This window comes from Dermatophagoides pteronyssinus, unplaced genomic scaffold, assembly GCF_027571235.1.
Source record: "Dermatophagoides pteronyssinus isolate colony J.1.1.1.1 unplaced genomic scaffold, Derpt_VIB-CSIC_2022.12 sq0002, whole genome shotgun sequence".
NCBI classification, from domain to species: domain Eukaryota; kingdom Metazoa; phylum Arthropoda; class Arachnida; order Sarcoptiformes; family Pyroglyphidae; genus Dermatophagoides; species Dermatophagoides pteronyssinus.
The window spans coordinates 769,829-784,106 of NW_027461526.1; the positions used below are offsets into that span (position 1 = coordinate 769,829).

The 14,278-nt window shown below is 29.4% G+C and overlaps 3 protein-coding genes across 5 annotated transcripts; 2 read left to right on the top strand and 1 right to left on the bottom strand.

The window, feature by feature from the left end:
• The first annotated feature begins 4,408 nt into the window (after positions 1-4,408).
• LOC113797434 (uncharacterized) lies at positions 4,409-6,854 on the top strand. Its single transcript, XM_027347808.2, has 2 exons — positions 4,409-5,488; positions 5,562-6,854. The coding sequence occupies exons 1-2, from the start codon at positions 5,414-5,416 to the stop codon at positions 6,852-6,854; spliced, it is 1,368 nt and encodes a 455-aa protein (XP_027203609.2). The 5' UTR covers positions 4,409-5,413.
• A 1,941-nt stretch (positions 6,855-8,795) lies between these two features.
• Positions 8,796-11,173, top strand: LOC113797375 (uncharacterized). Of its 3 annotated transcripts, XM_075824525.1 has the most exons (3): positions 8,796-8,986; positions 9,135-9,337; positions 9,634-11,173. In XM_075824525.1, the coding sequence occupies exon 3, from the start codon at positions 9,694-9,696 to the stop codon at positions 11,089-11,091; it is 1,398 nt and encodes a 465-aa protein (XP_075680640.1). In that variant the 5' UTR covers positions 8,796-8,986; positions 9,135-9,337; positions 9,634-9,693; the 3' UTR covers positions 11,092-11,173. The 3 variants fall into 3 exon arrangements, with proteins under 3 accessions (XP_075680640.1, XP_075680641.1, XP_075680639.1); XM_075824526.1 differs by lacking the exon at positions 9,135-9,337; XM_075824524.1 differs by lacking the exons at positions 8,796-8,986; positions 9,135-9,337 and adding an exon at positions 9,348-9,571.
• On the bottom strand, positions 11,117-13,429 carry LOC113797374 (cholinephosphotransferase 1-like). Its single transcript, XM_027347737.2, has 3 exons — positions 12,141-13,429; positions 11,678-12,071; positions 11,117-11,578 (listed from the first exon to the last, which is right to left on the bottom strand). Exons 1-3 carry the CDS (start codon positions 12,926-12,928, stop codon positions 11,234-11,236), a joined length of 1,527 nt encoding a protein of 508 aa, XP_027203538.2. The 5' UTR covers positions 12,929-13,429; the 3' UTR covers positions 11,117-11,233.
• Between the last annotated feature and the right edge of the window lie 849 nt (positions 13,430-14,278).

Below are 14,278 nucleotides of genomic sequence, written 5' to 3' on the forward strand. Positions count from 1 at the left end.
CATTCCAGATGACGTTCAATAGTTGAAATCATCATGAAACAATATCAATAACAATAAGAGATCAAAATTCTTGAAACTTTTCTTCTTGAAGAATATTGAAAAAAAACCAAGATGATGATGATGATTTTTTCAACCAAACTAATTCAGTTCTCAAATTCTCTTTTTTTTCTTCGTTGTATGATTTTTGCTATTATTGATTCTCTTTTGAATTTGCTTTAAGACGATTGCTATCTATCTTCTTTCCCCCACCACCAAATATTCTTAACTTGGTCGATGATTCTGTCGAATACATGTGTTGTTGTCACAATTGAAAAATTGTGAATTGTCTATTGATTTGAAATAAAGTTGTTGTTGTTGTTGAAACTTGAATCTTGAAGATAAACTTTTTTTTTTTTTTTTAAACAAAAAATAATAATTCAATTCTCATTGACATTTTCTTTTAAGCATACCAAACACAAACATACCAAAATGGAGTTATAGAAACCAAGGTTTTTTTATAGCTAGTTGTTTAAATAACTGGGTCAACATACACACACACACACATATTATTTTGGTTTTAATGAACGTGATAAAATCTAAACAACATAAAAAAATGATAGAATCTAAAATCAACAATGATGATCATTTTTTTTTTTTGACTTCATCAATGAAAATAAAACCTGGATTCAAACACATATCGTTTCAAATGTTTTATGATTATTATAATAAATAATTGAAATAGAGATCTGTAACATTTCAATCGTAAAAGAAAAATTTTGACAACTTTCTCTCGTTTGCTCTTAGGAAATGAATTTCCATGATGATAAGTTTATAGAAGAAAAATGAAAGACAAAACAAAAACAGCCACAAACAAATATTTTGTTTTGAGAAAAATTTTTGCAAACATCATTAAAGTGAATGAACGGATGAGGAAGCATATTATTTAAACCGAATTTGATACATTAAATATGTTTTTTTTTAATATTTGATATGATAATCATCATCCTTGTTATTATTATTATTATTATCAATATCATCACCATGACAAAAATGGCCACAAAAAAAATACAGGATTTTGAACAACATCATCAAAAATAGATTGATTATATATGTGATCATCATGCGAAAATCATGCAAAATGAAATGAAGAAGAAAAAAAACATTTAGCTTGATTACATTATTATTCATTAGTATTTATTAATTGAATTTCTGGCATTTGCCGACGACATCGTCATCACCGGTACAACGATGCAATTAGTCCAAACGACATGTGAAAAACTTATTGATGCCGCCAGTGAAGTTGGACTAATCGTTAATGAATCAAAAACTAAATTCCTAACGATCAACGGGTCAAAAACCAACAAAACTACCAGGCCTCTCACGTCATGGAGGTGAGAGGATTCAACTTCCAAGAAACCAGTGATTTCAAATATTTGGGCGTAACCCTGAACAACACGAGAGATGCACATCAACAAATCAGGGAACGAATCAAATGTGCAAACCGGTGTTACTATGGTCTCGAGAGAACGCTCAAATCTAAGTTATTGTCCCACCAGTCAAAAATCCGGTTATACCTCGCTTACATTAGGCCAGTCTTATCGTATGGCTGCGAGGCCTGGACACTTTGCAAAGGCGACATGAGAATGCTAGCAGTATTCGAACGCAAAGTGCTCAGGAAAATATTTGGGCCCATCTTCAACCCGGTATCCAATCAATTCGAAAGAAGGCACAACGCGGACCTGTACGAACGCTTTGGGCGTACAAGTATCTTGGGATACGTCAGGGGAAAAAGAATCGAATGGATGGGCCACGTTTGGAGAAACAACGGGCTGCTGAACCAGGCGTTCAACTATAAACCTGCCGGTTCCAGGGGCAGAGGCAGACCCAAGGAGAGGTGGCGGAACAGCGTGGAAAAGGACCTGGAACAACTTGGCCGACCACTTTCATCGAATATCCCGGATGACAGAGAACGGTGGAAAATTATTGTTGTAGAAGCAATGGCCCTAAATGGGCCGTTAAGCTTTTTGATTGATTGATTGATTGATTGATTTATTAATTGAATTGTATCATAGAAAACATACAAATCAAATCAAAAAAATAAGCGTGTGTACAAGGCGCTAAGAAATATTATTAATCAATTAGTTAATTATATTTATTTGATATATAGAGAAAAAAAAGCCAGATAGGAAAATTAATTTCACTTACCAGAAACAGAACAGAATTGCAATCAATAAAATGATATAAAAGAAAATGATGTAAATTTGAAATCAAATGAAAAATTGTTGGCAGAATATTCGAAAAAAAAGGCAATCAATGTTGTTTTTGTCAATTTTTTATTTGGAACTTTGAAAAAAAATTCTTATTCTATTTTCATATTTAATTATTAGAACATCTTGGCAGAAAAAAGAAAAGATTTGGCAGTCAAAAAATGAATTTGAAAAATGCCAGTGTTCAGAATTTTCGTTCGGTTTTTTTGATTCACCAAACAAACATACATAATCAGAACCAAAAAAAAAAAAAAAAAAAAAATTCCTATGAATTATTAAAGTCAATATCGAAAATGAAACTATTATAATTTGATAATTTGATGTTTAGAGCCTATGGGGTCTTGATGAAAGAATATCTTAAGAAAGACACGCCCGGCTTTTTTTTACAATATCCATATTTTGTTTTTGTTGAAATAGGAATTTCAAAAAAGAAACGAATGAATTTGTACTTTAATTTTCTATTAGTATTGCTGTCGAATATAATTTTCAATTCAATAAAAAATAATATAAATTGATCATCGATTCATCGCATCATCAATTTGTATGTTATGTGTGTGTGTATGTTTGTTTGTTGATATGTGGGAAATTTTACATCAATTTTTGTTTTACTTTGCACAACACTAAGACTTTAAACACAGAATTACCGAAGAAAAGAAAAAAAACAACAAGGCTCAAACCTTGTAAAGCACAAAAAAAGATGTGACCGCGGCCACAATCATCATCATCATCTTCATTGTCGACTCATGAGATCCAGAAGAAAAGTTCCAGACGAGACTTTTTCATTTGGTGATCCAAAAAGAAAAACACACATACACACACAATGCATACATACCGAAATACAAAAAAAACAACCAAGAATTTGAAACACATGCGTCTGGAAATTGATGATCAAGAAGAAAAAAAAACTTTACAAATGAGCAGGATTCGAATTTCGAATCGAATTTGTTTTTAATGTAGTGGTATACCAACAAACCTATATAATTTTTGAATAGAATTCTGATTTATTGTGTATGCGTGTGCGTGTTTCGAATGTTTCGATGTTCAAGAATTCAAGAATTCATAACCAAAAAAAAAAAAAAAAAAAACTATTTACCGATCGATGAAAAAAAAAGAAATAAACACATACAACAAAAAAACACACATGTATAGTATAAAAGGGAGTGTGTGTGTGTGTTAATGATCAACCAAATCTTGATTACATTAAATTCAAAAAAAAAAGTATTGAAATGGATAAAAAAAGAAAAGATGCACCTTTCTCTATAGAGATACATCAAAATGTGGATATGTTTGAGTTCAGGATTCTTTCTTAACCAAAACAAAACAAACAAACAATTTATTCATTTTGTTTTTTTTATCTTTTTCGAATGCTTCTACCTTTCGAAAGATTCGGGAAAGGAGAGAAACAAAAAACAAAAAAAAAATCTCAATAATATAAACAACCCACACACGCAAACATAGACATACACACCTATCCTTAAAAAAAAAATTATATAAATATCGTCTGTAATATATATATTTTTTTTGAATGATGGCCATCATCATAATGATATTAAACAGATTTACTCTAATATAGAAAAGAATTATTCTATCTATATGATCATTCTACAATACAGAGAGAATACAAAGAATTCAAGCCATCATACCCACACTTTGGTTACAATTGAAATGATGACCTCTCTTGCTTTTCGGCCTGAAGAAGTAGAAAAATCGTATGTATCATACATACAGTTCATTCATTCAATATTCTCCATCGTTGATTTTGATCATCAAAAAAATCATTATTAATTTTACAAAAAAAAAATTATAACCAAATCCTGCAATAAATTCTATTCATTTTTGAAATTAATTAAAATCAGCATGATTTTCTTTCTTTTTATTGATTAAAAATATTATTTAAATAGATTGAGATACGATACCAATTGGAATTTTCAACAAAAAAAAAAAAAATTCGATCGTAAAGACTTGGTTTTTCAAAATCGAATGAAATAATTTAGATAAATTATGTTTTACGATGTACGTGAAAAACCAGAACCCCATAGACCGGATTAATCGAAAAGTTGAATTTTTTTTTCTCTCTCGCGGATTTATTATCAATACATATCGTGGTTTGTTGATGACAATACTGTTGATAATACTAATAATAATAATAATGATACACACGATCAATGATCTTTCAATGATTTTGTTTAAGTTTTAGTTTTGTTGATATTGCGAATAACAAAATGAATGTTTATTAGAATGTGAAAAAAAGGCTCATAAATTATGATTCATTGAGAAGCATAAAAAAGGATTATCAATGCACACGATACGCTTTTTTTCCCGAACAGTATCACACAACAGAAATGAATTCATTCACAAAAGAGACCGAAAAAAAGTGGGAAAAAACGATAGAAAAAATAAATTGAAACACAAATCATATCAGCCATTTATTCCATTTGTTATTAATGTTATGATTTCTCAAATTTCGGTTGTTTTGTTTTTCTAAAAATGTTGAACGTTCGATAGTTGGGATGGTGTGGATGTTCGAGGTGTTTTTTTTGTTATTGTCAATAATGATGGCAAATAACTGCCATGCCAACAAGTGAGAGTTTGGTTAAAGTTGATGCTACTTGTTTAGGTCACCGAACGAATGTAATCAACTCGTAATCGTTAACTTACTGTTCGTTCGAATAATGATAATGCTTATTTTTTTTCGAAGTTAATGTTGAACCGGCTTGAAAACTTGTTTGTAGCATACCAGAAATCAAGTCTTATTTGAATGATAGCGGCCGATGACCATCGAATGATAATTACCATCTATTATAACACTAGCGATATCTATTGACGTAAAATGTTAATATATGCTTTCTATTTTTTTTCTTGTTTCTGTATCCGATCATGAAATTCCAATCGAATATTCAATTATCGATTGTCGATTAAAGATGGAAAATTCTTTACACATTTTGTTATAAATAAAGATTTATGATAAGCCAAAAATGTTGTTTATGATGATTATGATGTTATGAATTTATTCATGAAAATTTTCCAAAAATAATCTCTGCATAAATAAAAAAAACAATATCGATCAATCGATAAAATTATATTTCTGATGAATACGGGTAAAAAAAGATTCATTATCAATTTTGCTTGGATGAATCATCCACGACCATTATGTTTGTAGCAAAAATATGGCTGCATCATTATCCAATCGTTATAGACGAATTGATTTGAATGGAACTCTTATGATAATAGCAACAAATTTGGTAATATGTGAACATTATCTTATCTGATATGAATAAATCAAATTCAATTTACATTTTTTTTCTTCATTTTCAGGATCCACCATGGTGGTTTCTAAAAAATCCTAATGATCTAACTTCTCAACTGTATGATGGTTTGTCATATCCATTTCTTTTGTTTATGGCCGAATATTTTAATTTTAAATGGAAACTTATCGACCAAAATGATGAATGGGGTATAGAACAATGTTCTGCACAAAATTCTACCGGTGTAGTTGGTTCGATTTTATCGGGTAGAGCCGATTTTGCAATGGGAGGTGTTTCCAATTCGATTCAATTGTGCAATAATTTAACTGATGCAACAGATTTTGTTCAAATTTCTCGTATTACATATTTGACACTGAAACCTGAATCACGTTTTGATCCTGGTGTAATTTTTCGTCCATTTGATCCAATAACTAGTTATACCATAGCTATCACCTGTTTATCAATGATATTGTTGTCAATCATGTTGCAAAAAATTACAAAAATTCATTTCAATCTTTTTTGGTTTGTATTTCAAGCATTTATCAATCAATCGATCAAATATCCAACTATCAATTGGTTTGGGATAAATTTTTTCATTCAACTTTGCTGGTGGTATGGTTTGTTTCTGAGTGAAACATATAGTTCGGTAATAATTTCTAAATTGACTGATAGTCACGATTATAATATTATATCAAATGTCCAAGAATTCTCGAAAATGACTTCCCAACATCGATTAATACCGATAATGAGTGAAAAATCATCATATTTTCATATATTTGAACAATACAAAAATGAAGACAAAATTTTCAACATTCTAAATAAATATCTGGAAAAAACTGATACTTATGATGAAGCCATTTACAAAATGATCAAACATCGTTATGATATTGAATTTGGTGTGGAAAATTTTTCAAAAATCCATAAATCACCAATCTATTCAGTTATTGGATCATTCAAATTTCTTAACATGTTTGCTAAACGTTTAGGTCCACAATATTTCATTTATAATGATGATATTGAAACGGCTTTTTTCACCGATTATTATGGCCTATTGTTTCAAACCAATTCTACAATGATACCATATTTTAATCGATGTATTAAAATAGCACGTGATCATGGTTTTTTTGTCAAATGGTTTGTACTTGATCAACCAATATGGAATAGAAATTTTCCTGAATTAATTTCAATGTTATCACGTTTGAATCAAAATGGAAAACTTGGTGATGCATCCGGTAATCAATTGACTATGTTAACATTACATACTACACAATATTGGTTTCAAACTTATTTTATATGTTTATCATCACTTTTTATTATATTTATTATTGAAATTATCTGGAAAATTGCAAATGTTTTCGAATAAAACATATGTAATTGTATCAATGCAATAATATTCTATTATCTAATGTTAATTCTATTTATCGATTAGTTTTGATGTTTTCATTAAAATGTCGATCAATATTCGTGTTTTTCACCAAATTTTTTATTTTTCATTATAATTCAATTCAATTCCGGTTATTCCGATATAGCCGATTTTGTCTTTAGAAACATGATGAAATCAATTTCCTAAAAGAACAACAACAATGTTATAACAATGGCAAATTTTCTTTGAATATAAATTATTTTCATCAATCTTTGAATCGATATTTCGAATTCATCAAGTTTTTCAACAAATGAATAATAGATTTTTTAGCCTTAAAATTTTGAATCAATTGATATGATTGATTTTTGTTTTTTTGTATTTTTATTCCAATTTTGGCTATCAAACAAAATGGATATAACGTTGGATTTGAAAAAAGAAACTGTCCGATCAAGACTAAATCTTAATGGTAGTTTGATGAAAGTATCTTCTTTTACGGTACGTATATTTGATTGTATAAATGAAATTATTCTATAAAACTATTTACAGTATCCTCCATGGATTATTGGACACCAAATAGGATCAAAATTTATTGTATTTGATGGTTCTTTATATAGATTACTTCTATTTATGGCTAATTATTTTAATTTTACATATGAATTTCAACTTTATCATAAAATAGACTTAAGCAAGGATGCTAATGGAAATCATTCAAAACTGATTGGATCATTATTGAATGGTGAAAGTGATTTTGCTGTAGGCAATTTTCCAATATTCTATCCATCTATTAATCCATTAGTTGAAACATCCGAAATAATAAGTATAAATCGATTGACATATATTACATTGCTACCGAAACCGGAAGATGTTTATCGTACATTATTTACACCATTTGATTCACAAGTTTGGTTATATTTTATTGTACTCGTGTTAGTTATGTTAGCGGTTGGATCAATATATGAAAAAGTTTTCCATTCTAACAATGATATCTATTGGTTGATATTTAGCTCATTGCTTCAACGTGGTGAATCAAAACATTACACCTCTCAAAGTAATGCAATGAACGTATTAATTCAACTATGTTGGTGGTTTGGTTTTATTTTGATTGCATCATATGGATCTATTATTGTTTCTTCACTTAATGATCATATTCGTTTTGCCGAAATCAATGATTTAAATCATTTTATTCGCTTGATTAAAAATGATTTATTAACACCATTGATTGGGCATACTGGAATGTATAATTATTTTATTGAGGTAAGTAACTAATTTGATTGAAGAAAAAAATTATGATTTGGTTGTTTATTTTATAAGAATCGAAAAACTCAAAGTAAAATTTACGAAATTTTATCAAATCATATGGTATTGACACATAATTATAACGAAGCTTTTCGAATGATGTTTCAAGCACGTGTAGATAAAAAGTCACAACAACATATGCATGCAATTATTGGTTTTGATGTTTATCTCGAATTATGGACTAGAAATTTAGACCAACGTATTTTTGCTGTTCATGATTCGGATAAATCAACAATCATCAAAGAACCTTATGGATTATTATATCGAGCTAACTATTCATACGCGATATTTTTCAATCAGTGCATTATAGTTGCACGAGAATTGGGTTTTTTGAATAAATGGATGTCAAAAAAATATGATTGGCCATCAAATATGAAAGATGCTTTTGAACAGACATTACCGTTACAACAAGAATTAGAAAATGAAATTCTTTCCGCTAAGAAACAACAAATAACAAAAATATTAATATTTGAAAATGTTGAACAAGTATTCTCAACTTATTTAATATGTCTAATGTTTGCTACAATAATTTTTTTCATCGAAATCATCTATATCGTTGGCAAGATAAAGTTTCATTATCAAAAATCAATCAAATCTATCAACAAACATTTTGATAAGAATATTTTAGAGCAAAGTTGACCAACATCGATCGACAAACATTCGAATTCGGCAATTAATGTTGAAAAGTTTTTCCATAGATGGCACTATTAACCAGTGTCGAGAAAATGATATTTTTCTTTCCGTTTCATTCAGAATCAACATTGATCTTAATTTTTTCTTAGTGCGAATCATTGATTTTTTTCGGTCGTTATGCAAACGATGATATGTAAACGTAGGTACGTGATAATAAGAACAAAGACAATTAAAAATATGAGAAAATTTTCTTCTTTTGTCAACATTGTCTATGTCAAAATGAAAAAAAAACAAAACAGAAATCGAAATTGTTTTCTTTATATCATTTTGATATTGTTTTTTTATTTACAGTTTTCCCAAACCTATCGATTTATTGGAATACATAATAATCTAAATGATTTACGTCAAAAAATGAAATTCATGTTTGGATTGATTGTTTTGGCAGGCTGATTTGATGTCGATTTTGAAGAACATTAAAGCTTAATTATACTTGTGACAATAGCCAAACAATTTTTTTTGTACGCAAATGAAATAAAATCACAGGATCGATTTTGGTCAGTAATAGCGATTTCATCGATTAAATAATTAGTATATCCGGAATAGAATAACAATAATAATTAGAATGAAAACATAAATTCCTAGGAATTTTGTCATTATAAGTTTCATTCATTCATTTATTTCATTCCATCCTCGAACTTTATTGTGAATGGTTATTTTTTTGCATTGAATTGTTCATTATGAAACGTTTGAATTTTTATGGCAATTCTATACAAATTGCCGCTAATATTGTAAGCAACCATTTGATCATTATGTAAGTAACCTTTATAATTTTTTTTTAATTTTTTCACAGAACCCACCATGGCTGTTCGGAACCGTAGGAAATGATTCGACATTAGAACCGACTGGAGGAATGTCATATCTTTTCTTAATGTTTATGGCAGAATTTTTTAATTTTACATATAAACTTATTGATTTTAATGGCGATTATGGTTATCGTGAAATATCACCTTGGAATTATACCGGTTTGATGAAATCAGTTATTACGGGTGAAACCCATTTTGCCATCAGTGGTATATCTGTTCGTATGGCCTATAATAATCCATTCGTACGGATTTCGGATGAAATCAAAACATCAAGAATAACATATATGACACTGGATTCAGAGCCAATCAATGTCAAAGGTGTTATTTTTCGTCCATTCGGTACATATGTTTGGATATCCATATGTATTTTAATATTATCAATGATTACAATTGGATTTCTATGCAATTACTTCATCAGATTAAAATACAGTATCACATGGTTAGTGTTGGCAGGTTTTCTTCAACGTGGTAATCGTAATCTTCCCAATGGTTATGGTATAAATTTTATCATCCAAATTTCTTGGTACAGTGGTCTACTTTTAATGGTGTATTATTCAACTGAAATCAAATCTGCGCTGACAAATATACAATCCAAACGAAATATTGCAACTTTAAATGAATTTTGTGAAAAAGTTATTGATAAATCTGTTGTGCCATTAGTCGTTAAAGGTACTAATTTACGGTCATTTTTTCTTGAACATCAAAATGAAAATGAAGTTTATGAAATATTATCACATAATATGGAAAGTGTATCCAGCTCAATTGATGGTATACATCGTATGGTCGAATCACGTTTACAACGAAGATTAAGGCCAACAAAAATTTATGCCATTATAGCTTCGTATGATACACTCGAAATGTTAGCAAATCGTTTTGGTCCTAAATATTTCAATTTAGCTGATACAATCGCTTCAAGTGTATTAACGGATCGTTATGGACTATTGTTTTCGATGAATTCGACTTTAACACCTTATTTTAATAAATGTATACGTATAGCCCAAGCACATGGATTTTTTGCAAAATGGCACCGAAAACAGTACAGATTACCCCTTTCTCTTAATTCAATCGATATAATGCTGAATGAATTAAAACGCGACTATAATGTTGGATTCGCTGAGGCCAAACAAAACAACCAGATTTTACAGTTGAAAAATGTTTCCGAATGTTTTATGCTATACATTGGTTGCATAACATTAACAATCTTGTGTTTTATCACCGAAATTCTATGGAAATCTATTAAGACATCTAAACCATTACTTAGTAAAAGACTTTTGAAACGGTTACAAAAGCAAGAAAAACTAAAACGTATTGATTCACAAGAAGAAAAAGTTCTTCCTAAAAGTGTGATTACTAATCCGGATATAGTTGATACAATTCCTGAATTCAACCAAAAACAAGTTGTATTACATTGTCTACTTCGACGAAGAGGTAGCCAAAATTTATAAAATGTATATTTTTTAAAAACAAATATGGAATGAATAAGATTTTTTAATTCGTCTTGATATAAAAATATACAGAATTTGTTCTTTGAGCAAAATAAAATTATTTTAAAAAAATAAATGAGTAAAGTTTTTCAAAAATTTTGCATTAAAATTTTTTGATATTTTTAAGCAATTCATCATTGTTTAATCCGTTTACGTAAAATCCACCAGTTTGTAGACGACTTTTTGGATGGCCAGGTGGATATTTAATCGAAAATATATTCACATCCAATGCGATACAAATATCCCATGAAACAAAGGTAAAATATCTGATTAATTCGATTGTGTTCCAAATGAATGCACAAAGTAATGCTTGATCAGGCGAAACCAATACAAAACGATAATGATTACTGTTATTCGAAACAAAAAAGAAATGATTTAGTGCCAACAAAATCGGTGCCACTAATGTGAGATCGAATAATTCAATTTCATGATTGGTGCAATGGGCAATCTATTGTACATCATGATAATGTGGAAAACAAAATAACATTATAACCAAAGTGACAAAAAAAATGAGATAAAAATAAAACAAAACAAAAAAGAAACTTACCACTAGCTTCATGGTCATTTTGGCAAATATTAGTCCACAAAATAATATGAACATTGTTGGATTCATGTGATAATATCCATTAGTGTAACAATAATAGATCAACACCGATAAAAACAATGGTGCAAATACCGGTTTGAGTGGCTTGAAATTTCTATTTCTTTCGATTTTGACACCAGCTTTTTCTAACGGTGTCTGTCGTCCTAATAAAATTATCGATGTCTGGTAAAGGATTGAATTGAATAATGTAATCAACGTTAATATCGATAATAATGTACGTAATTCAATTGAAAAAATAGTTCCAACATATATACGATAGTTCCAGATAGATTGGCCATATATGGCCGTTATCAGGTGTGTTAATATCATAGTCCATTGAGCTTCGGTAACGTCGATCCTATTGCAAAAAAAAATACGAATTAATTATTGTTATTTGTTTGCCGTTTTTTTTTGTTGATTGACATACTTTCCAAAAACCATCTGATTTGTGACATAGCTCAGCCAATGTGTCGTATAAAAAGCAAATAATGAAATAAATAAAACCAAAAGGAAGAGTGTTGGCCATTTACCAGCTTGAATGGCTATCCCAGTAGCATACATTAACAAAATAGTTGATACCGAATCACAGCCATGATCATAGAACTCTTCCAATTGACTATTTTGCACCTTATAACATTGTTTACCATCCAATGCGTCCGCTATTTGATAAAGCCAAACGCCTATTGCGCAAAGTAATAATGTCCATGCAGGAACTTCAGATCTTGCATCAGGTGAATATGCAATGATCAATGTACATGTGATTAAATTGATGAAAAAACCAATGGCTGTTATGGTACATGGTGCAACATATTTCGGTATAAAAGTTGCTAAATAGGTCCAGAATCGTTGCATTATCCATATTTCAAGAACGCTACCGGCTGAAGCATTGTATTCGTACGTATGATCTTTTAAAAATTTCATTTGATCAGGCTTCAATGCCCAACCACCTACCGATCGTTTGGAAGTTTTATGATCATGATCAGATTTTAAGGCAATGTTCTCTGCTCGTACAGTGTCACGAAATTCCGCAAAACTTTTAGGCAAGTTTAGTGAAGTTTTACGGACATGTTGTTGATTACTGCGTGTGTTTCTTTGTTGATGATCAATTTCGCCATCGAAATGATCAATGTTATCAATCCTTCGGGATATTCTGGGAAAAAAATCAAAAGTCTTCGATTTCATTGATGATTGTGAATGTTTTTTCGGCAATTCCATAATGGTCGTATATCGAAATATCGAGAAAAAAGCAAATGCGGCAATGAAAACAGCAAGAACATCAGCCAATAAAATTTCACATTCAATAACAAACAAAATTAACTTTTTTTTTGTTTGGGATATTATTTTTCTTTTTGTTTTTTTTGTGTGTTTTTGATTTCAAATTACAATATTAATTGAAATAAGTGGAAATATAAAATGAAAATATTAATGACAATAAAAAAAAATTTCTCGAATCCTCTGCAATGCTATGGCAAGAGAAAAGAATTCAAAAACAAATTGAACAGGAAATCTTAAATAGTTCAGCAATTTCGGGTATTCATGCAATAATCGAATGCAAGTATTGTCGTTATCGTCGTCGTCGTTGTTGTTGTTTATTGTTCAAAACAAAATGACAAAAAAATTCCTATGATCATCATTGCTTAAATAGATTTTGGCATATGAACGATGATGTCATCAATCCTCAATGTCATCATAATTTATTTGATGATAATTTCAACTACTACTATTTAAAATCACATGTTAGACGTATGGCTTAATGTTGAAATTAAACTCTAAATATAAACTAGAGTTATCCAGATTATTTTATTTTGTACAATAATAAAATATTTTAAACAAAATATAAGTGGAAGAGGGTTAAGAATAGGCAATAATATGGAAAAATAGACCAAAAAAATGTACTTGGTTAGATATATAAATATCACATATCGAAGATAAGGGTTATGATTAAGATAATTATTATCGATTTGATGATTGAAATTGCACGCGATTATTATTGCAATATGGTTGTTGTTGTTGTTATTGTTGATGATGTAGGAATTGGATTTTTGAAGGAAATAAACTTTAAACTTGCAATAATGAAACAATTTTTCTTTCTTCTCACAATTAGTTAAGATATATCAGATGATCTTTTTTCTGGTTGTTGTTATAATTGTCGGTTTGAATCAATTCTTGTAAACATTGCTAGATTTTGAAGATTTGAGTAACACTTGTGATTTTTGATCTGTAAATATTTGTAGTAAATAGATTTGGATCATAATTTCTTTCCTATCACAGTGATCGTATGATCGTATGGTGAAAAAAAACGACAATAAACAAAACAAACAAAAAAAATTTCCAAAGAACTATGGACGATGAAATTGGAGAAAGCAAAAAAAAAAAAAATTGTGTCGACGTTAACGAAACCATTCGATAAAATGAACGGAAAATTTTTTCCTGATCGCACGCGTTTACTATTATTTTTATTTCAAGTACAAAGTTTCAAAGTTCATCGTCGATCATTGATTCCTTCATTTATTATTGAATCGCAAAAAAAAATCACAAATATCAAGTCATACAAGTGAAATTGAT

What these genes read in the sequence shown, in the direction of transcription:
- LOC113797434 (XM_027347808.2), top strand. Translation starts at nt 5,414, where the DNA reads ATGGCTGCATCATTATCCAATCGTTATAGACGAATTGATTTGAATGGA. An exon ending in TGATAATAGCAACAAATTTG is followed by an intron (nt 5,489 to 5,561) that starts GTAATATGTGAA and finishes CTTCATTTTCAG; the next exon opens with GATCCACCATGGTGGTTTCT.
- LOC113797375 (XM_075824524.1), top strand. Translation starts at nt 9,521, where the DNA reads ATGAAACGTTTGAATTTTTATGGCAATTCTATACAAATTGCCGCTAAT. An exon ending in TACAAATTGCCGCTAATATT is followed by an intron (nt 9,572 to 9,633) that starts GTAAGCAACCAT and finishes ATTTTTTCACAG; the next exon opens with AACCCACCATGGCTGTTCGG.
- LOC113797374 (XM_027347737.2), bottom strand. Translation starts at nt 12,928, where the DNA reads ATGGAATTGCCGAAAAAACATTCACAATCATCAATGAAATCGAAGACT. An exon ending in AATCAGATGGTTTTTGGAAA is followed by an intron (nt 12,072 to 12,140) that starts GTATGTCAATCA and finishes TTTTTGCAATAG; the next exon opens with GATCGACGTTACCGAAGCTC. An exon ending in AAATGACCATGAAGCTAGTG is followed by an intron (nt 11,579 to 11,677) that starts GTAAGTTTCTTT and finishes GATGTACAATAG; the next exon opens with ATTGCCCATTGCACCAATCA.